Genomic DNA, 18,374 nt, shown 5'->3' on the forward strand with positions numbered 1-18,374 from the left:
GCTCAAGGGACCATATGGGATGCCGGGATTCGAACCACTGTCCTGCATGCAAGGCAAACACCCTACCTCCATGCCATTTCTCCAGTCCCAAACTGTCTCCATTTCTATGGTTAAAACTGACTTAACATTTCAAAGTTGGGGCCGGGCGGTGGCACTAGAGGTAAGGTGCCTGCCTTGCCTGCGCTAGCCTAGGACGGACCGCGGTTCGATCCCCTGGTGTCCCATATGGTCCCCCAAACCAGGAGCGACTTCTGAGCTCATAGCCAGGAGTAACCCCTGAGCGTCACCGGGTGTGGCCCAAAAACCAAAAAAAAAAAAAAAAATTTCAAAGTTGTGCTCTCTTCGGCAGCACACATACTAAAATTGGAATGATACAAAGATTTGCATGGCCCCTGCGCAAGGATGACATGCAAATTCATGAAACGTTCCATATAAAAAAACACACAAACAAAAAATCATTTCAAAGTTGTGCTAGGAAGAAACAGCATTTTCCTTTTAATACAAATTGTGGGTGCTCTGTGAGATTAAAAATAAAAAGATGGTATAGTAATAATATCTAGAGACAATAAAGACAAGGGCCAGGAAGACTAGACCATGGTAGGAAGCTTGCCACACAAAGTGGCAAGTTAGGGTAGAGAAGAGATCTCTATTATAATGACAGTTGGAAATTATCATTCTGGGCAAGAACTGGGTGCTGAAAGCAGATAAAAGTGATATGCATGATACCTCTTAAGTAACCATATTGCACAACAGTGTATAAAAGGGAAAAAAGAAAAAGAGGGATGTGGCTGACCTGGTTTCAATTCCTAGCATCCCATTTGGTCCCCAAAGCCTACCAGGCTGCCAGGAGTGTGATTCCTAAGCACAAAGCCAGGAGTACTCCCTGAGCACCAAAAATACAACATTTTTTTTTGTCACATCCGGCAGCGCTCAGGGGTTACTCCTGGCTCTATGCTCAGAAATAGCTCCTGGCAGGCTTGGGGGACCATATGGGATGCTGGGATTCAAACCACCGTCCTTCTGCATGCAAGGCAAATGCCTTACCTCCATGCTATCTCTCTGACCCCAACAAAAATTTAAAAAAAAAGGAAGGGGATGAGGGGAAGAGAGAGAGAGAGAGAGAGAGAGAGAGAGAGAGAGAGAGAGAGAGAGAGAGAGAGAGAAGAGAGAGGAAAGAGAGAGAGAAGAGAGGAGAGAAGAGAGAGAAGAGAGAGAGAGAGAGAGAGAGAGAGAGAGAGAGAGAGAGAGAGAGAGAGAGAGAGAGAGAGAGAGAGAGAGAGCTTGCTGCCTTGCATGGGGGCCCATCTAATTTAATTCCACCCAGCACCAAATTTGTCTAAGAACTACATACAACCCAGTGACTTCAGAGTATAGAACCAAGTGTGTCCTGAGTACTGCCAAGTGTGGCCCCAAAGCTGCCACCCTACAATAACTAAACGTCAGTGAAACAAGATGTGGTTTGGAGGACATTCTGCCCTGGCTGTTGGGGTAAGATACATGGCTCAGTGTGGGCAGCCCAGAGTTAACAAGGGCCTTTTCTTTAAGAACAATCGAAGCTGCTCTCATCACTGCTGTTTGCTAGCCAGACAAGGGCCCTGCTCACTAGAGGGAATAACGAACATTGTGGAACAATCAGCTATTTCAGTCACACATCCCTCGGTTCTGAGTTGATCCCTGTTTATGTAATGAGTGCTCAGTATTCAGTGAAAATGCTGACAATGCAGGAATGGATAAAATTCTCTATGTTTCCATACAGTCCTTTTTTTTTTTTTTTTTTTTTTGGTTTTTGGGTCACACCGGTAATGCTCAGGGTTACTCCTGGCTATGCACTCAGAAGTCGCTCCTGGCTTGGGCGACCATATGGGACGCCAGGGGATCAAACCTCGGTTCGTCCTAGGCTAGCGCTGGCAAGGCAAACACCTTACCTTTAGCGCCACCGCACCGGCTGCTAGAGTCCTTTTTAAAATATGTTTTTGGACCACATCCGGCGATGCTCAGGGGTTATTACTGGCTCTGTGCTCAGAAATTGCCCCTGGCAGGCTCAGAGGACCATATGGAATGCTAGAACCAAACCCGGGTCTGTCCTGAATTGGCCACATGCAACGCATATGGCCTATTGCAGTGTTATCTCTCTGGCCCACAGTACTTTTGTCTTTTGTGTTTTTTGTTTTTGGTTTTTGGGCCACATCAGGCAGTGCTCAGGGGTTACTCCTGGCTGTCTGCTCAGAAATAGCTCCTGGCAGGCATGGGGGACCATATGGGACACCGGGATTCAAACCAACCACCTTAAGTCCTGGATTGGCCGCTTGCAAGGCAAACGCCGCTGTGCTATCTCTCTGGCCCCAACTTTGGTTTTTCTTTTTTTTTTTTTTGGGGGGGGGGTTGCTCCTGGCTCTGTGATCAGAAATCACTCCTGGTAGGCACGGGAGACCATATGGGACTCTGGGATTTGAATCACTATCCATCCTGGATCGGCTGTGTGTAAGGCAAACGCCCTACTGCTGTGCTATCTCTCTGGCCTTCACAGTACATTTTTTTTTTTTTTAACAACAGAAAGTTAAAAAGCTGTAGAGAATTCTAGCCAACCTAATGTGAGCGGGTGACTTTGAACATGCTCTCACCTTAGTTTTTTGTATAAAAGAGAATGCCATCTGCCTACCCAGAATGCATTTGGAGGCCAAGGGAATGTAACAGTGGTTAGCAGAGATCATGCTTACAACAGGTGTCCTTTTTGGAGATGTGCTGGTGACCCTCACTGTGATTTCAGTTTTATTTCCTGCCTGCAAAGCTGACAGATAATGCAGCCTGTCCCATGTCTTAAGGAATTTTACATTTTATGTTTAGGCTGGGTTAAATTCCACAAGCTAGTTGGGATCTTCAACTTAACTTTCAATAATAACAAAACCTTCGGGCCCTGAGAGATAGCACAGCGGCGTTTGCCTTGCAAGCAGCCGATTCTGGACCAAAGGTGGTTGGTTCGAATCCCGGTGTCCCATATGGTCCCCTGTGCCTGCCAGGAGCTATTTCTGAGCAGACAGCCAGGAGTAACCACTGAACACCTTCGGGTGTGGCCCAAAAACCAAAAACCAAAAAAAAAAAACCTGCCATTTTCCATATCCTACGCATACATACCAGATTATTTTTGTTTTGACTACGTTGACATTTTATTTTTGCTTTGGGCAAAAGTACTGATCCGCTACCATAAAGAACATCAATGAGATAAACTAAAGAAATGAATGAAACCTGATGATTTTTGGATGGTAAAGGCATATTTGCTAACTTCCTGATTTTGATGGTTTGTTACGTAGATTACCATAGTTTGTAGAAGATATACTGTGTGTATATGAGAGAGAAAGAAAAAGAAAAGCATAGTATACATAGTATCACTGGGTTGGCAATCATTCAGAAAAATCATTTTAACTGTGACTGTGACATAGAACACAACACGGGACAGTTTGAAAATAAACTAAATTTACTTTGAAAGCATCATTTCATCAGCTTTTATTTAAAAAACAAAACAAAACAAAAATGCTACTTTTCTTTTCTTTTTTTTTTTTTAATTTTTGGGCCACAATTGGCGGTGTTCAGGGGTTACTCCTGGCTCTGTGCTCAGAAATCGCTCCTGGCAGGCTTGGGGGACCATATGGGATGCCAGGAATTGAACTCATATCCGTCCTAGGTTGACCGCATCAAGGCAAATGCCATACCACTGTGCTGTCTCTCCGGCCCCGAGTTTTCCTTTTCTTAAAGTGGAGGTAGAGTCTTTCTATGCATGTCTGACCAAGTGAGAACCTCTTTAGCTCCAATCATGTGACAACAGATGCTTCCACAAGACCATACTGGTGTCAAGCTGCAGGTAGGCAACTTGGGGGCATCTGGGCTCCTTGGCCAGCCCAATCTCTGGGCCTCAGTTGCTGCTGGGTAGGTCAACTGCTGAGGGACTGCTGCAGAATTTCATACATCACTTGGTCCTAGAATTAAAAAACAGGCATGGAGCTGATCAGTTATGGGCTGAAGGGTGGCCCCCTCAAATTCCTGTGCTAAAATCCCAATCTTGAATACATGAGAATCATGGCATATTTAACACGCTTAATCTGAGGTAACAAGAGTGACATCAATCTGACACAATTGTCCTTCCTAGAAGACATAGATACACGCCAGGAAGAGTAAAGGTGGAGAAGGCAGTGGCTGTGTGGAAAGAGAGGCCATAAAAGAAACCTACTTGCCTACACAGTGCATTCAAACATTCACTCTGCCACACACTGAGGGGGCCCTGCTCTTGTGCCTGGATTTTTGTCATGGCAGTCCCGGAAACTACATCTTGGACCCACACACCGCCTTTCTACAAAGTGACACCTGCTCTCAGACTGCCCTGAAAACCTGGTCGAGTCTTGTATATAGGGGCCAGAGAGATAGCATAACGGAAAATGCACCTCCCTCACATGGCTCAATGCCCCCTGCATCCCCGATGGTCCCCCAGCACCTTTAGAAGTTATTCCTGAGCACCCTGAGCATCGCTGTGTGTGGCAAGAAAATCCAGAGAGCCTTATACCTGCTATTCCAGTTCAAGAAAAAAGGAAAATTCTAAACCACACTGAGTCTAACTGGCAATGGGAAGCAACAGTAGAGGCATCTTGCCCACAGGACCCCTAAGCTGTAGCTGCATGTGTGAGCAAACTGCATGTGGCCATCCTTGTTCACACATGCTCAGAGACACAGGGTTATATCTGGCATATTCTGACCGAGAAACCCCCAGATTAGCACACAGGCTTTTACCCACATTTGTGAATGCAACAAATGCTCAGGAGGGACTTGAGCATATCAGAACTTCTCGACTTCCCAGAAGACATCCAAGCAACAGTCCTACTAAGGTTCACTGAATGAGGGCACTCGTGGAAAAGAACTTTTTGTTTGTTTGTTTGTTTGTTTTTGGGCCACACTCGGCGATGCTCAGGGGTTACTCCTGGCTATCTGCTCAGAAATAGCTCCTGGGCCCGGAGAGATAGCACAGCGGTGTTTGCCTTGCAAGCAGCTGATCCAGGACCAAAGGTGGTTGGTTCGAATCCCGGTGTCCCATATGGTCCCCCGTGCCTGCCAGGAGCTATTTCTGAGCAGACAGCCAGGAGTAACCCCTGAGCACCGCTGGGTGTGGCCCAAAAACCAAAAACCAAAAAAAAAAAAAAAAGAAATAGCTCCTGGCAGGCACGGGGGACCATATGGGACACCGGGATTCGAACCAACCACCTTTGGTCCTGGATCGGCTGCTTGCAAGGCAAACGCTGCTGTGCTATCTCTCCAGGCCCGTGGAAAAGATCTTTAATAAATAACAGGGTAAGCATGAGAAAAACCCAGGTAGAAATCCAAAACTCTAAAGAATATGGGTGATTAAGTTTATAAATACACTTTATATGAAAATGCAAAATACATAAAGTAAAACCATTTTGGGCCAAAACCAACTGAAGAGTTTCTACTTCCTACTTTCAATATTCATATATCTGATAATCAAGGTGAATAAAAAGAGAGATATAAAGATCATTCAAACAGAGGAAGGAGCAGAAACAGAATCTAAGTTAGGCCCCTACGCTCAACTACTCCTCCATCATCACATCATCATTATCATCTGAAGTGACCACAATCGGCACACCACAATTTCCTGTGACAAAAACATAAAAGAACAAAATGATCAACTAGGTTGCAGGAAAAAATTCTGAGACAAGGCCAGAGTGATAGTATAGCAAATAGAGCATTTCCTTGCATGCAGTCAACCCAGATTGAATCCCTGAGCAAGGCTAGGTATGGCTGCAATAAAACAAAGAATTCTGAGACAATGGAAACAGAAGAGGTCAATATATAGTTTTTGTTTTGTTTATTTATTTTTTGTCACACCTGGCAGCGCTCAGGGATTCTTCCTGGCTCTACGCTCAGATAACGCTCCTGGCAGGCTTGGGGGACTATAATGGAATGCCAGAATTCGAAGCACATGTCATTCTGCATGCAAGGCAAAACGCCCTACACCTCCATGCTATCTCTCTGGCCCAGAAGAAAAAATTTTTTTTTTTGGTGTTTGGGTCACACCCAGCAGCGCTCAAGGGCTACTCCTGACTCCATGCTCAGAAATCACTCCTGGCAGGCTTGGGGGTCCATATGGGATGCTGGGATTCGAACCACCATCCTTCTGCGTCTAAGGCAAACACCTTACCGCTGTGTTATCTCTCCGGTCCCAGAAGAAATTATTATTTTCTCTCTGAACACATTAGTAAAGAATCCAGAGACTGGAATGATAGAATGAATAGGGTGTTTGCCTTTACATGTGGCTGACCCAGGTTCAATCCCTGGCATCCCTTATGGTCCCCTGAGCACCACCATGAAGGAATCCTAAGTGCAGAGCCAGGAATAACACCTGAGCATCGCCGGGTATGGATTCACCAAAAAACAAACAAACAAAAGAACAAAAACAAACACACACACACACACACACAAAAGAGAAAGAAATTAGGGATCGGATAACATAGAGGTAGTGCATCTGCCTTACAGGCAGCTGATCCAGGACTAACGATGGTTCGAATCCCGGCATCCCTTATGGTCCCCAGCCTGACAGGGGTGATTTCTGAATGCAGAATTAGGAGTAACCCCTGAGCACCACTGGGTGTGGCCCAACAACCAACCAACCAACCAATCAATCAATCAGTAAATAAATAAAGTTAAAAGATAAAAAAGAATCCATCTAGAAGAATTAAGATTGAGGCTCCAAGAAACAAGTAAAGTTAAAAAATTTTCCCTTTTTTTTTTTTTTGTCACACCCAATTGCTCTCAGGGGTTACTCCTGGCAGGCTCAGGGGACCATATGAGATGCCGGGGATAGAACCTGGTTCTGTCCCAAATTGGCCGCATGCAAAAGCACTAACTCTGTACTATTGCTCCTGTCCAAAGTTAAAATTTCTTCAGAACCTCTCACTAAGCCAATTATTTCCAGGAGTTCAAACATACTGGTATTTCTAGCCAGTTCTCCATTTAATAACACTTCTTACCTTTTTTGATATTGATGATTTCACTTTCTTGAAAGCTTCTTCAAAGTGCTTCTGATTAATTCTGAGTTCACCTATGGAGCAAATGCATCAATATACACTCAGCACAGAAACAGTTTCTCTTGAGAGATTTTCAAACCTTGAAAGGGTTTCTTCTTTCCTCTTAATGATTTAAAGCCAGTACATTCTTTTCTTTAAAACAGGGGTCCCAAACTCAAGGCCCGCAGGCCGCAAACGGCCCTCCGTACGACATTTTGTGCTTTTTTTGTTTAATGTTTGAGTCACAGCCCCAATGTTCAAGGCTTACTACTGACTTTGCACTCAAGGATCACCCCGACTTTGCCTCCTGCAGCCCCCAGGTAAAGTGAGTTTGAGACCCCTGCTTTAAAATGTTTTTAGACATTTTTTCCATTTTAATTAATTTATAGGTACTTGATCTCTTTTGGCAGGGAGGGGGAAATCACACTTAGTTGTACCAAGGGGCTACACCTGGCTCAGTGCTTGGGCACACTCCTGGCAGTGCTGAAGAAACCACGTAATACTTGGGACTGGTCCTGGGACCTCCTGCACTGAGAGATGCTCTCCAGTCCATTCAGGGGCCTCTCTATCTGACCATATTTAATTTGGCATCAACATTTTAAGCATATAATGTACATTTTAGGATAATTTCCCCCCCTAACAATCAAAACCTTATTTTGAGACAAATAAATGTAAATGTTTTTTCCCTTCAATAAGAGTTTGTGATTATTTATATATTAACTCAATTTTACTTGGGTTCAATCCTGATATTCCATAAGGTATATCTCTAGCTCCAATTCTGGGGACCAAATATATGTAGAATGACTATTGTTGTTAACACTAATTGTACAATAAAAAGTAGTTGACAGAACATGAATGTTAACAGATTATGCAAGATAAAGCTATTGTGGTGCTTACTTCATAGTAATATATACATATATAAATCATTACATTGCATACCTTTTATATGTCACTGTACCTCCATAACACTGAATTTTTTTTTATTTTGGGGTCACACCTGGCAGATGCTTTTTCCTGGCTCTGTACTCAGTTCTGGTGGCTTCAGAAGACTATATGAGGGGCCGGTGAGGTGGCACTAGAGGTAAGGTGTCTGCCTTGCAAGCACTAACCAAGGAAGGACCGTAGTTCGATCCCCCGGCGTCCCATATGGTCCCCCCCCCCCCAACCAGGGGCAATTTCTTTCTTTTTTTTCTTTTTTTTTTTTGGGCCACACCCGGCAGTGCTCAGGGGTTACTTCCTGGCTGTCTGCTCAGAAATAGCTCCTGGCAGGCACGGGGGACCATATGGGACACCGGGATTTGAACCAACCACTTTTGGTCCTGGTTGGTTCGTGCTGTGCTATCTCTCTGGGCCCGCCAGGGGCAATTTCTGAGCACTTAGCCAGGAGTAACACCTGAGCATCAAACGGGTGTGGCCAAAAAAAAAATAAACAAACCAAAAAAGAAGACTATATGAGCCAGTCGTATGCAAGGCAAGTACCCAACACATTGTGGTATGGCTTTGATCCCATAATTCCAGAATTTTAATTAATTAATTAAAAAAAATTTAGGTCACACCTGCAGCTCCTGGCAGGCTCAGGGGGCCATATGGGACACCAGGATTCAAACCACCATCCTTCTGCATGCAAGGCAAATGCCCTACCTCCATGCTATCTCTCCGGCCCAATTCCAGAATTTTAAATTGGAAATAAAAATGGATTCCATACGGAAGTACAAAGATGTTCCAGTTTCACCACCACAAGTTATATACCAGGGTCTCAAACTCAATTTACCTGTGGGCCACAGGAGGCAAAGTCAGGGTGATATAATATCGTGATACCGATTGAGTAGTAGAGGGGGGATTCTAATTCTTTATAAGATTATTCCATTAGATAAGTAAATGAAATCAGTTAAATTTGGGAAAGGGGTCCTGGTGACCATTCCAGTAATACTTGGTTAACTGGGGCAGAGGTGCAATGTGGGAGCTGGAGGATGTGATGCTGCTCTAGCCCCACAACATCAGCTCCCAGGGCCACACCTGGAGATGCAAAGAAGCCATGTGGTGGTGGGATGGCACCTGGTCAGAACATCAAAAGCTAAGTGTTAAATAGACTGGTGCCACAAGTGTGAGTATAATGCCTTCCACAATACACTTAAACTTTCCATTTTCAAACAGAAAAGGTGATAAAATATCATGTGAGATAAAGGATCTAATTTTACTTAGAAATACAAAGGGTAGGGGTTGGATAGGGCAATTGCCTTGCAAAAGGCCAATCCAAGACCAACGGTGGTTCAAATTCCAGCACCCTGTATGGTCCCCCGTGCCTGGGGTGATTTCTGAGCAGAGCCAGGTTAACCCCTGAGCACTGCCAGGTGTGACCCCCCCAAAAAAAGAAAATACAAAAGGTAGCTAAAAATGAGTTTTCTCCTTGGTACTGTTCCCCATTAAAAGAGGAGGTGTTGGACCCACGGGGCTCTGGCTAAGTGGCTTAAGTAAGTGCTGTTCCATGCCTGGACCTATGCAACACCCACCCCAGACTGTCTCAAGGGCAACTCACAAAGGGTTTGAAAGCACCAAAGCAAGGTGTGTGCAGACATCCCCTTCCCAACTGAAACAACAACTATGATGACAAAGAGGAGAGAAAAATGGAGCCGAACAAATCAGTAAGTCTGGCATCATGACATCAATTAACACATTAAAGACAGAGTAACAAAAATACAAACTGCTAGAAAGCTGGGATGGCAGAATGTGTTACATGCTTATAAACCAACATACATGGGCCGGAGTGACAGCACAGCAGTATGGCGTTTGTCTTGCATGTGGCTGACCCAAGAAGGACCTCGGTTCAATCTCTCCGGCATCCCAGATGGTCTCCCAAGCTAGGAGTAACCCTTGAGCATCGCTGGATGTGGCCCAAAAACCAAAACAAAACAAAAAAAAACCCCAACATACAAAAAAATTAACATCCGTGGGGAATTGGAGCGATGACAGATAGATAGATGGAGAGAGAGTACAGCAGGTAAAATGCTTGGGTCAACTTGGCACCCCATATAATCCCAAACAATCAAATCCTAACATATGTGGGTTTTGAGGCCACATTCAGCCATGCTCAGGTGCTCAGGAATGATCCCTGATGGTACTCTGGGGACGAGGTGATGTCAAGAATTTGAATCAGGGGCCCGAAGAGATAGCACAGCGGCGTTTGCCTTGCAAGCAGCCGATCCAGGACCAAAGGTGGTTGGTTTTAATCCCGGTGTCCCATATGGTCCCCGGAGCCTGCCAGGAGCTATTTCTGAGCAGACAGCCAGGAGTAACCCCTGAGCAACGCCGGGTGTGGCCCCCAAAAAAAACCAAAAAAAAAAAAAAAAAAAAAAAAAAAAAAAAGAATTTGAATCAGGATCACAGCAATGGCCAAATGCAAACCTGACCTTCTATGCTATTCCTCCTACCCCAGTAGTTTGTTAGTTTTACACTTCTGGGCCCCCTAACCAGGGATATTTGGGGCACCCTGTATTGCTAGAGAACAAACTAGGGGGGGTCACATGCAATGTAAGCCCCTTAATCTGAGTAATATCTCTCTGGCCCCTATATATATGTTTTCTAAGCTTTTGAATTAAATAATACATTTTTTGGCCACACCCATTTGATGCTAAGGGGTTACTCCTGGCTAAGCGCTCAGAAATTGCCTCTGGCTTGGGGGGACCATATGGGACGCCGAACCACGGTCCTTCCTTGGCTAGCGCTTGCAAGGCAGACACCTTACCTCTAGCGCCACCTCTCTGGCCCCCCCAAAGAATACAATTTAAACCTGAAGCAATAACACAGTGGGGGAGGGTGTTTGTCTTGAACATGCTGACCTGGCATCCCATCCCATATGGTCCCCCAAACCTGCCAGGAATAATTCCTGAGGACAGAGCCAGGAGTACCCCTGTGCACTGCTAAGTGCGGTACACAAACAAACAAACAAACAAACAAACAAACAAACAAACAAACAAACCCCCAAACCTCAAAACCAGGAGAGAGAAAGAATGCATTTTACAGTGAAGGTCATTTGCCATCATCTTTGCAAATGAAAGAGGTTTTCCAAAAGTGATTGAGAAACATCAGAATGAAATCTGTGAAATTAAATAGTTGTCTAAAACATGTATGTCACATGAGGGCTAGAAAGAGAGGACAGTGGATAGGGTGCTTGTGTTGCATGAACCCAACTAGGATTTGATCCCACTACTCCAAATAGTCCAATAAGCATGGCCAGGAGTAACTCCTAAGAGTTACTCTTTCTGTTTTAGTTAGTTGTGGCTACTAACAAATAAACAAAAATTGTGTTTCTGCTCACCAAAAAAAAAAAAAAAAAAAAAAAGATAAAATACTTAATCAGAGAAGCATTAAGTAACTTTCCAATTATTATAGTTGTCAGTCATTTTACAAAAAACTCTGGCACAGGTTCTAAATAAACAATGTTTCCTCATCAGAAAAATGATCACTTTGGGATAGGAGAGATAGTATAAGCGGGCCAGGGCAGGGGACTTGCCTTGCATGCAACTAACCCCAACTTAACTCCCGAATCACATTTGGTCCCCTCAGCCCTGCCAGTACTGACTCCTAAGCAAAGCCAGGAGTAAGCCTTGAGCAATGCCGGGTATGTTTTAAAACAAACAAAAGGTTATTTTTTTTTTTTTTTTTTGGTTTTTGGGCCACACCCGGCGGTGCTCAGGGGTTACTCCTGGCTGTCTGCTCAGAAATAGCTCCTGGCAGGCACGGGGGACCATATGGGACACCGGGATTCGAACCAAACACCTTTGGTCCTGGATCGGCTGCTTGCAAGGCAAACACCGCTGTGCTATCTCTTTTATATCATGCATAACATGATAGGAAACAGTTCGATTTCCAAGTTAACTGTGGTGGAGGTATGCAGTGTGAGCATGAGAGCTGAGGTGTTCTGGAAACAGTTGTACCTTTTTCATTTTCTTTCTTTTGCCGAGCCATTTCTTGTCTCAGGGCGCAGAGAGAAGCTTCCCGTACCAAAGCAGAAAGATCTGCACCCCTGTGAACAATGCATTATTGTTTATTCTTAGATACTGCAAGAGCCAAGAAAGAAGTCTGACAGCAAATTTCTTCCCAGTCACATGTTAATCAGGTGACCAATAAAGTCAGGGCAAATTGTTTTCAGTATGAAAGAGTGCTGACTCTTCATTTCAAAGATCTCAAATTTTTTAGAAGTATGGAGAAAATAATGTGAAGAATCATAAACAATCTCATGCAAATACCAACGTACCCATGCTGATTCCCAAGTGGATACTGACAGTGGATAAAAGCCGAAAGCCTCCATCCAGTCAGTGGGAAGAAACACACACAATTTTATCGCATACTTATGTTCCAAAGGCCTATGCTGAAACAGAGTGGCCCGTTCACATACTACTTAACATCTAGGTCAGCATATATACAAAGTAATTTATAGCTTCAAGTTCAAAGGGAAAAAGCACAAAGGTTTGATTCAGGTTTAAGCTAAGTGGACAGATCATAAATTTAAAGTATGACAAATACAAGCAGGCCTTCAATTAATCATTCCAGCTGCTGACCTGGAGTCATAATAGGTGAGTCAATGTGAGTCAATGAAAGACACTGATATTAATTGGCATTTCATTACCATTTTTCTTTAACAGGATATTTCTGGTATTTCTTGATAATGTTAGAATGTTTTAAACCTGTTCCAGAAAGAAATAAAAACCCAATTTCTGTCCATCTATATGTGCATATGAGTATGTATGTGGTAACCTCCTCTATGTTTGTCTAATCTGTATTGTGCATGATTCCCTGCCTATAGTGTAATAGCCCCTTTTATATATTATCCTCCCTCCATTACAAAACTTCTATCCTCTCATCCCCTCAAGCCTGATCCATTAACTCTCCCTATTTAACCCTCTTTAGCCTCAGTTCTTAACACCTCAGGAACCGGAACCTTCCCTCTGCCTCAGCAAGGTGCCACCCAACTCCCAAAGTGAAAGGACACATTCTAAAAAAAGAAAAAAGAAAAAGAAAAAAAAAAGAAAGGACACCTCAGTTCCCCCATCTCCTACCCCAGGAAGAAGCTGCAGCCACCGCTCCTGCTGACTTACCTATGCGGTCTTTTTCCCACCTCCCCTCACTATGGACTGCTTCTTGCTACTGAATTTGGCTCAAGGACACTATCTGATCCCTGATTGTTTGTTATAAACCATTTCTCAAACTCTACAAGACCACAGTATGGGATGAAAATGTGCCCTGGATTTTATCCCCCGCTCAGACTATCTCAAAAGACTTAAAGGGGATATCTATATTTCCTTTGTATGTTTCTGTAGATGCACTTCCTTAAAAGTTATAATCATTATTATTTTTTCTTTTGGGGCCACACCTGGCGGCTCTCAGGGGTTACTCCTGCCCCTATACTCAGAAATCACTCCTGACAGGCTAGGGGGACCATACGGGATTGCGGTAACCGAACCCCGGTCTGTCCTGGTCAGCTGCATGCAAGGCAAACACCCTGCTTCTGTGCTATTGCTCCAAATAGTTATAATTCTTAGTGTTTATTTCCATATGTAGATGTAGCTTCCCCTATTCCCCCCCCCCCCTTCTTGAATCTGCTTAACAGGAAATTCTAGTAGAAGAGTCTTACTTGGGATCTGAGCTCAGGTCAAAATCAGGTAATAGACTGTCTAGCTTATTATTCTTAATCCCCAAAGCACCAGTAATATCATATGGCACTGTTCCTTTTTGCATAAGCACACTAAATGAGGCAATCTTATGTATTGAAAGAAGTTCTTATCTAATAGGGATAAGAACCCATACATTTTATAGTGCAGGGATGCCTTCAACCCTGAACATTTGTCATGGGGACTTGAGTTAGGCCTCAACAGATCGGCATTTACCAGCCAACCCTAAACCTTGGATCCCAACTTTAGAAGTGGCACAGCTTTCTGCACCAGGACCAGGAATCAAACTTCCCCTGGGGAGGCCTTAATACTGTTCTGGACCAACTTGCTCCAGGGTAGGTTTCCCTACCTCACCACCTAATGGTGAGATGAAATCAGAAGCTGCTCTGTGACACCCTGACTTCATCCTAGGATATGAGTGAAAATCAAGATCTGTAATTACAGAAGACTGAGTAGGACTTTTCCTGGGACCATACAGAAAAATCTTGGGATTGGACAACTAATAGGTCTTATGACAGTATGTTTCATGGATAGTGACACCCTGTATCTCTTAGGCCAAGGGAATTACCCTTCTAATTTCCCCCAAAGTTTATTGTGCCTATGCAAAAACCAAACAAACAACACCTACAACCAAACAAAATAACATGGCACATGTGTCTCTCCTCTTAATTTTATTTATTTATATCTTCTAGATAGGGGCTCCCGTCTTTTTCATACAATCTTAGAACATGAATCATTTTGCTTTGACTTATACTTCTATGACTTCCTACAAATTTAGAAAAGAAAAAGAGACCACAGAGGTTAGCCTGGTTACAACTGGCAGTTGGGGATGAATCTAGGGTACACAAAGAAAACCCCGATGCCCTCTCCCCAGTCCCATCACTGAGTGCTTTTTAGTTTCAGAGGCCTCCCCAAGAATGGACACATAGCAACATCTTAGCACATTTCAGGCTCCCACCTGCTCTTTAAGACGCCAAAATTACTGACGCAAAATGACACTTTCTTCACACTAGGGAGGTAGAATGAAGACTGAGATGTCCCAGGTGTCCACAAAGGACAAAGCGGACAGAGATGTGCAGAGGGGCAAGCAAGCCACTGCTCTGCCTCAACATGACAGGCCTCTCCACTCTCTCCAGATTTCCTCAGGAGCCATTTACTTTAATACAACAGAGACAGAAATGTGACCCTATTCACCTAGGACTGAGGGTCTGTGTTTATATAAGTCCAAGGACAGTGGATATGTATAAATTTATATTGCTAAATAAAGATTCCCAAGGAGGACTAAGAGGAAAAATATCACCTGATAGCATCAGAATCACATTTTGGGGCCAAGGAGGAATTTCAATAGCTCCCAAGAGTTTTTTCTTTTCTTTCTCTTTTTCCCCTTCTCCCTCCCCTCCCTCCCTCCCTCCTTCCTTCCTAATACATATCCTTATTTAAGAACCATGATTACAAACATGTTTGTAGTTGGGAAAGGGTTTTCTTTCTAAGATAAATCTGACAGTTCTAATTCTAGTGACTGGTGTCTTTCTGTCTCTGTAGCCAATGGAGCAAGTCAGCAAATTAACGTAAAAACATATTTCAAAACACAACAAGATGCAGAACTATAACAAACAAATGAAAGCTAAAGGGCCTGGAGAGATAGCACAGAGGCGTTTGCCTTGCAAGCAGCCAATCCAGGACCAAAGGTGGTTGGTTCAAATCCCGGTGTCCCATATGGTCCCTGTGCCTGCCAGGAGCTATTTCAGAGCAGACAGCCAGGAGTAACCCCTGAGCACTTCTGGGTGTGGCCCAAAAACAAAACAAAACAAAACAAAACAAAAAGAAAGCTAAAGACAGAAATACTTAATTTCCTTCTTGAACTAAAGGAAGAACAAATGAAAATGGATAGATGTTCGTAGAAAGGCAGTGAAAAAGGCACTAAGGCTGAGAGAACAGGGTACTAAAATCCTCTCCCAACTGCAGTCAGTAAAAAATGTTTGCTTCTGTGCTGGAGCAACAGCACAGTGGGTAGGGTGCTTGCCTTGCATGAAGCCAATATAGTTTCAATCCCTGGCACCCATTTGGTCCCCCAAGTTCTGCCAGAAGTGATTTGTGAATGCAGAGCCAGGAGTAAGCCCAGAGAACATTAGGTGCGGCTCAAAAATAAGAAACAAAAAACTCATCACATCAATTCCCTAGTGCCTAAGAAAATGAAGCTGCCTCTTCAGGAAGGGCCACATTTCCCCACTCTGCTCCAGAACAGAGATCTTCTGTTGAGGCTCTGCAGAGCACTGCTGTTTATACCTACACTTTAGTTTCATTTTTTGTTTGTTTTGTTTTGTTTTGGGCCATATCAGGAGTGCTCAGGGTTAACTCCTGGTTCTGCGCTCAGAAATCGATCTTGGCAGGCTTGGGGGACCATAGAGGATGCCGGGAATTGAACCTGAGTCAGCTGTGTGCAAGGCAAATGGCCTATTGCTGTGCTATTGCTCCAGCTCCTCTAGCTTCTTTTTTTTTTTTTAATTTAAACACCTTGATTACATACATGATTGTGTTTGGGTTTCAGTCATGTAAAGAACACCACCCATCACCAGTGCTCCTCTAGCTTCTTAAATGGTGGGTTATGACCCCTTATGGGCTTGTCTAATAGAATATGGATAGCAAAGTTTCTTAAAAAAAAAAAAAAAAAAAAAAAGTTAAAAATAAAAATTCCAGGGCCTAGAACACAGTGGGTAGTGTGTTTGCCTTGCATGTAGCTGACCCAGGTTTGATCCCTGACATTCAATAGAGCCCCCCAAAACTGCCAGGAGCAATTTCTGAGCACAGAGCCAGGAGTAACCCCTGATCACCACTGCCGGGTGTGGCCCAACCCACCCCCAATAAAATCCCTTCAGGATTTCTCATCAGTGTTTGATCTGTACACCTGTTTTCTAAACCTTTTTTTTTTTTTTTTTGGTTTTTGGGCCACACCCGGTGACGCTCAGGGGTTACTCCTGGCTATGCGCTCAGAAGTCGCTCCCTGGCTTGGGGGACCATATGGGACGCCGGGGGATCGAACCACGGTCCGTCTCCTAGGCTAGCGCAGGTAAGGCAGGCACCTTACCTCCAGCGCCACCGCCCGGCCCCCTGTTTTCTAAACCTTAATGCCTGGATTATGTCATGTAAAAATTTCTCAGGTGAAAAGAGGTCATGAGTGAAAAATGAAGACATCTGGATTGTGGGAATTTCCTGCTGGTCCTCAGAAAATTATTGCTGTTTAACCCACAGGGTTCTAAGTGTCCCAGTGCTAGTCTGCACATGGGAGGCACTCCACAGGGGCCCCCACTTTAATGCTCCCAGTGTCCTTCTGAACCTCAGAGAGGTGAGTGACTTGAAAACAAGAGACTTACGAATAGCAGTCACAGCGGAGATCAGCAGCAATAGCTTCCAACTTTACATCTGTATCTAGTGGGGGTTTGGTGCCATTCTAAAAGAAAAAGGAGAGGAAAAGTTAGTTTTTACTGAGGGGTTAAGATCAATACTAATGGTCAGAAAGTACAGGAATGAAGGCACTTGTTTAGCATATGGTTGAGCCAGATTCTAATCTCTGCAGCATATATGGTTGTTCCGAGTCCCACTCAGGAGTGATTTTTGAGCATGGAGCCAGAAGTAATCTCTGAGCAGTGAGCAATGCTGGGTGCGAGTAAAAACAATAAACAAACAAACAAACAAACAAATACTATTTTACATAATATTTATTTTGCACTGTTTTCCTGTAGTGCCGAGGATCAAGTCCAAGACCTTACACATGCAAGGTCAAGTGCTCTACCACTGAGCTACATCCCCATAAAAGGTTCTTTTCATATAATTTTTTATTTTTGTAACTTTGTGTCTTCCAGTAGTGCTCAGAAGTCACTCCTGATATTTGTTGGTGAAGGATTGGGAGTTCAATGTGCGGTTCCCTAGTGCTGAGGTTATCTAGGTCACCTTCGCAATGTTCGAGAAGCCCTGTGGACAGGAATAGTTAAAATACGCTGAGTAGGAGACATGTTTTGCTTGTGGTTGACCTAGATTTCATCTCTGGCACCCTGTATGATCCCCAAGCCCACTACAGTAGGGTGATCCCTGAGTACAGAACCAGGAATAGGGGCCAGAGCAATAGCACAGGGGCAGGGTGTTTCCCTTGCATGCAGCCAACCCTGGACAAACCCATGTTTGATCCCTAGCACCCTATATGGTCCCCTGAGCCTAACAGGAGCAATTACTAAGTGCAGAGCCAGGAGTAGCCTCTGAGAGTCGTCGGGTATGGCCCTAAAACAAACAAACCACCAGCCCCGTCTTTGCAAAGAGAACACACTTCCTCTGTTTATTAACTGAGGCACACAATGTGGCAGTGCTTGGCTTCAATGTGAGTGTGGAGAGGAGGGAGCAAGCTGAATCTAGCCAGGAGTGCACAAGCAGTAAAACTGCTCAACAATCAAAGCCAAACATCTTCAGACTCAACATGTTCTTTCCGAACTGTTTGGAAAACCCTAGCGCTGATGCCAGAAACGACAGTACTGAGACAGTCTGGTAGACAAGAGCACTGACATGACTGTTCGCAGACAAGACTCTGCTGACAATGCACACAAACAAGCCTGTACACATATGGTTAGGATTTGATGATGTGATTAGTGGCACA

The 18,374-nt window shown here is 44.1% G+C and overlaps 1 protein-coding gene and 1 non-coding gene across 2 annotated transcripts in view; one reads left to right on the top strand and one right to left on the bottom strand.

The window, feature by feature from the left end:
- Nucleotides 1-333: 333 nt before the first annotated feature.
- On the top strand, nucleotides 334-437 carry LOC126015334 (U6 spliceosomal RNA). Its single transcript, XR_007498209.1, has one exon. It is a non-coding gene; the product is annotated as a U6 spliceosomal RNA (small nuclear RNA).
- Nucleotides 438-3,733: 3,296 nt separating this feature from the next.
- The window catches only part of NVL (nuclear VCP like), a 99,681-nt gene continuing 85,040 nt past the window's right edge, over nucleotides 3,734-18,374 (bottom strand). Inside the window, exons 20-23 of the mRNA XM_049776439.1 lie at nucleotides 17,104-17,180; nucleotides 11,999-12,087; nucleotides 7,029-7,099; nucleotides 3,734-3,971 (exon numbers count right to left, since the gene is read on the bottom strand). Of these exons, the coding sequence (XP_049632396.1) occupies nucleotides 3,927-3,971; nucleotides 7,029-7,099; nucleotides 11,999-12,087; nucleotides 17,104-17,180 (282 nt within the window). The 3' untranslated portion in view covers nucleotides 3,734-3,926. The remainder of the gene's footprint in view (nucleotides 3,972-7,028; nucleotides 7,100-11,998; nucleotides 12,088-17,103; nucleotides 17,181-18,374) is intronic.

The sequence above is a fragment of the Suncus etruscus genome, chromosome 7 (assembly GCF_024139225.1).
Source record: "Suncus etruscus isolate mSunEtr1 chromosome 7, mSunEtr1.pri.cur, whole genome shotgun sequence".
NCBI lineage: Eukaryota > Metazoa > Chordata > Mammalia > Eulipotyphla > Soricidae > Suncus > Suncus etruscus.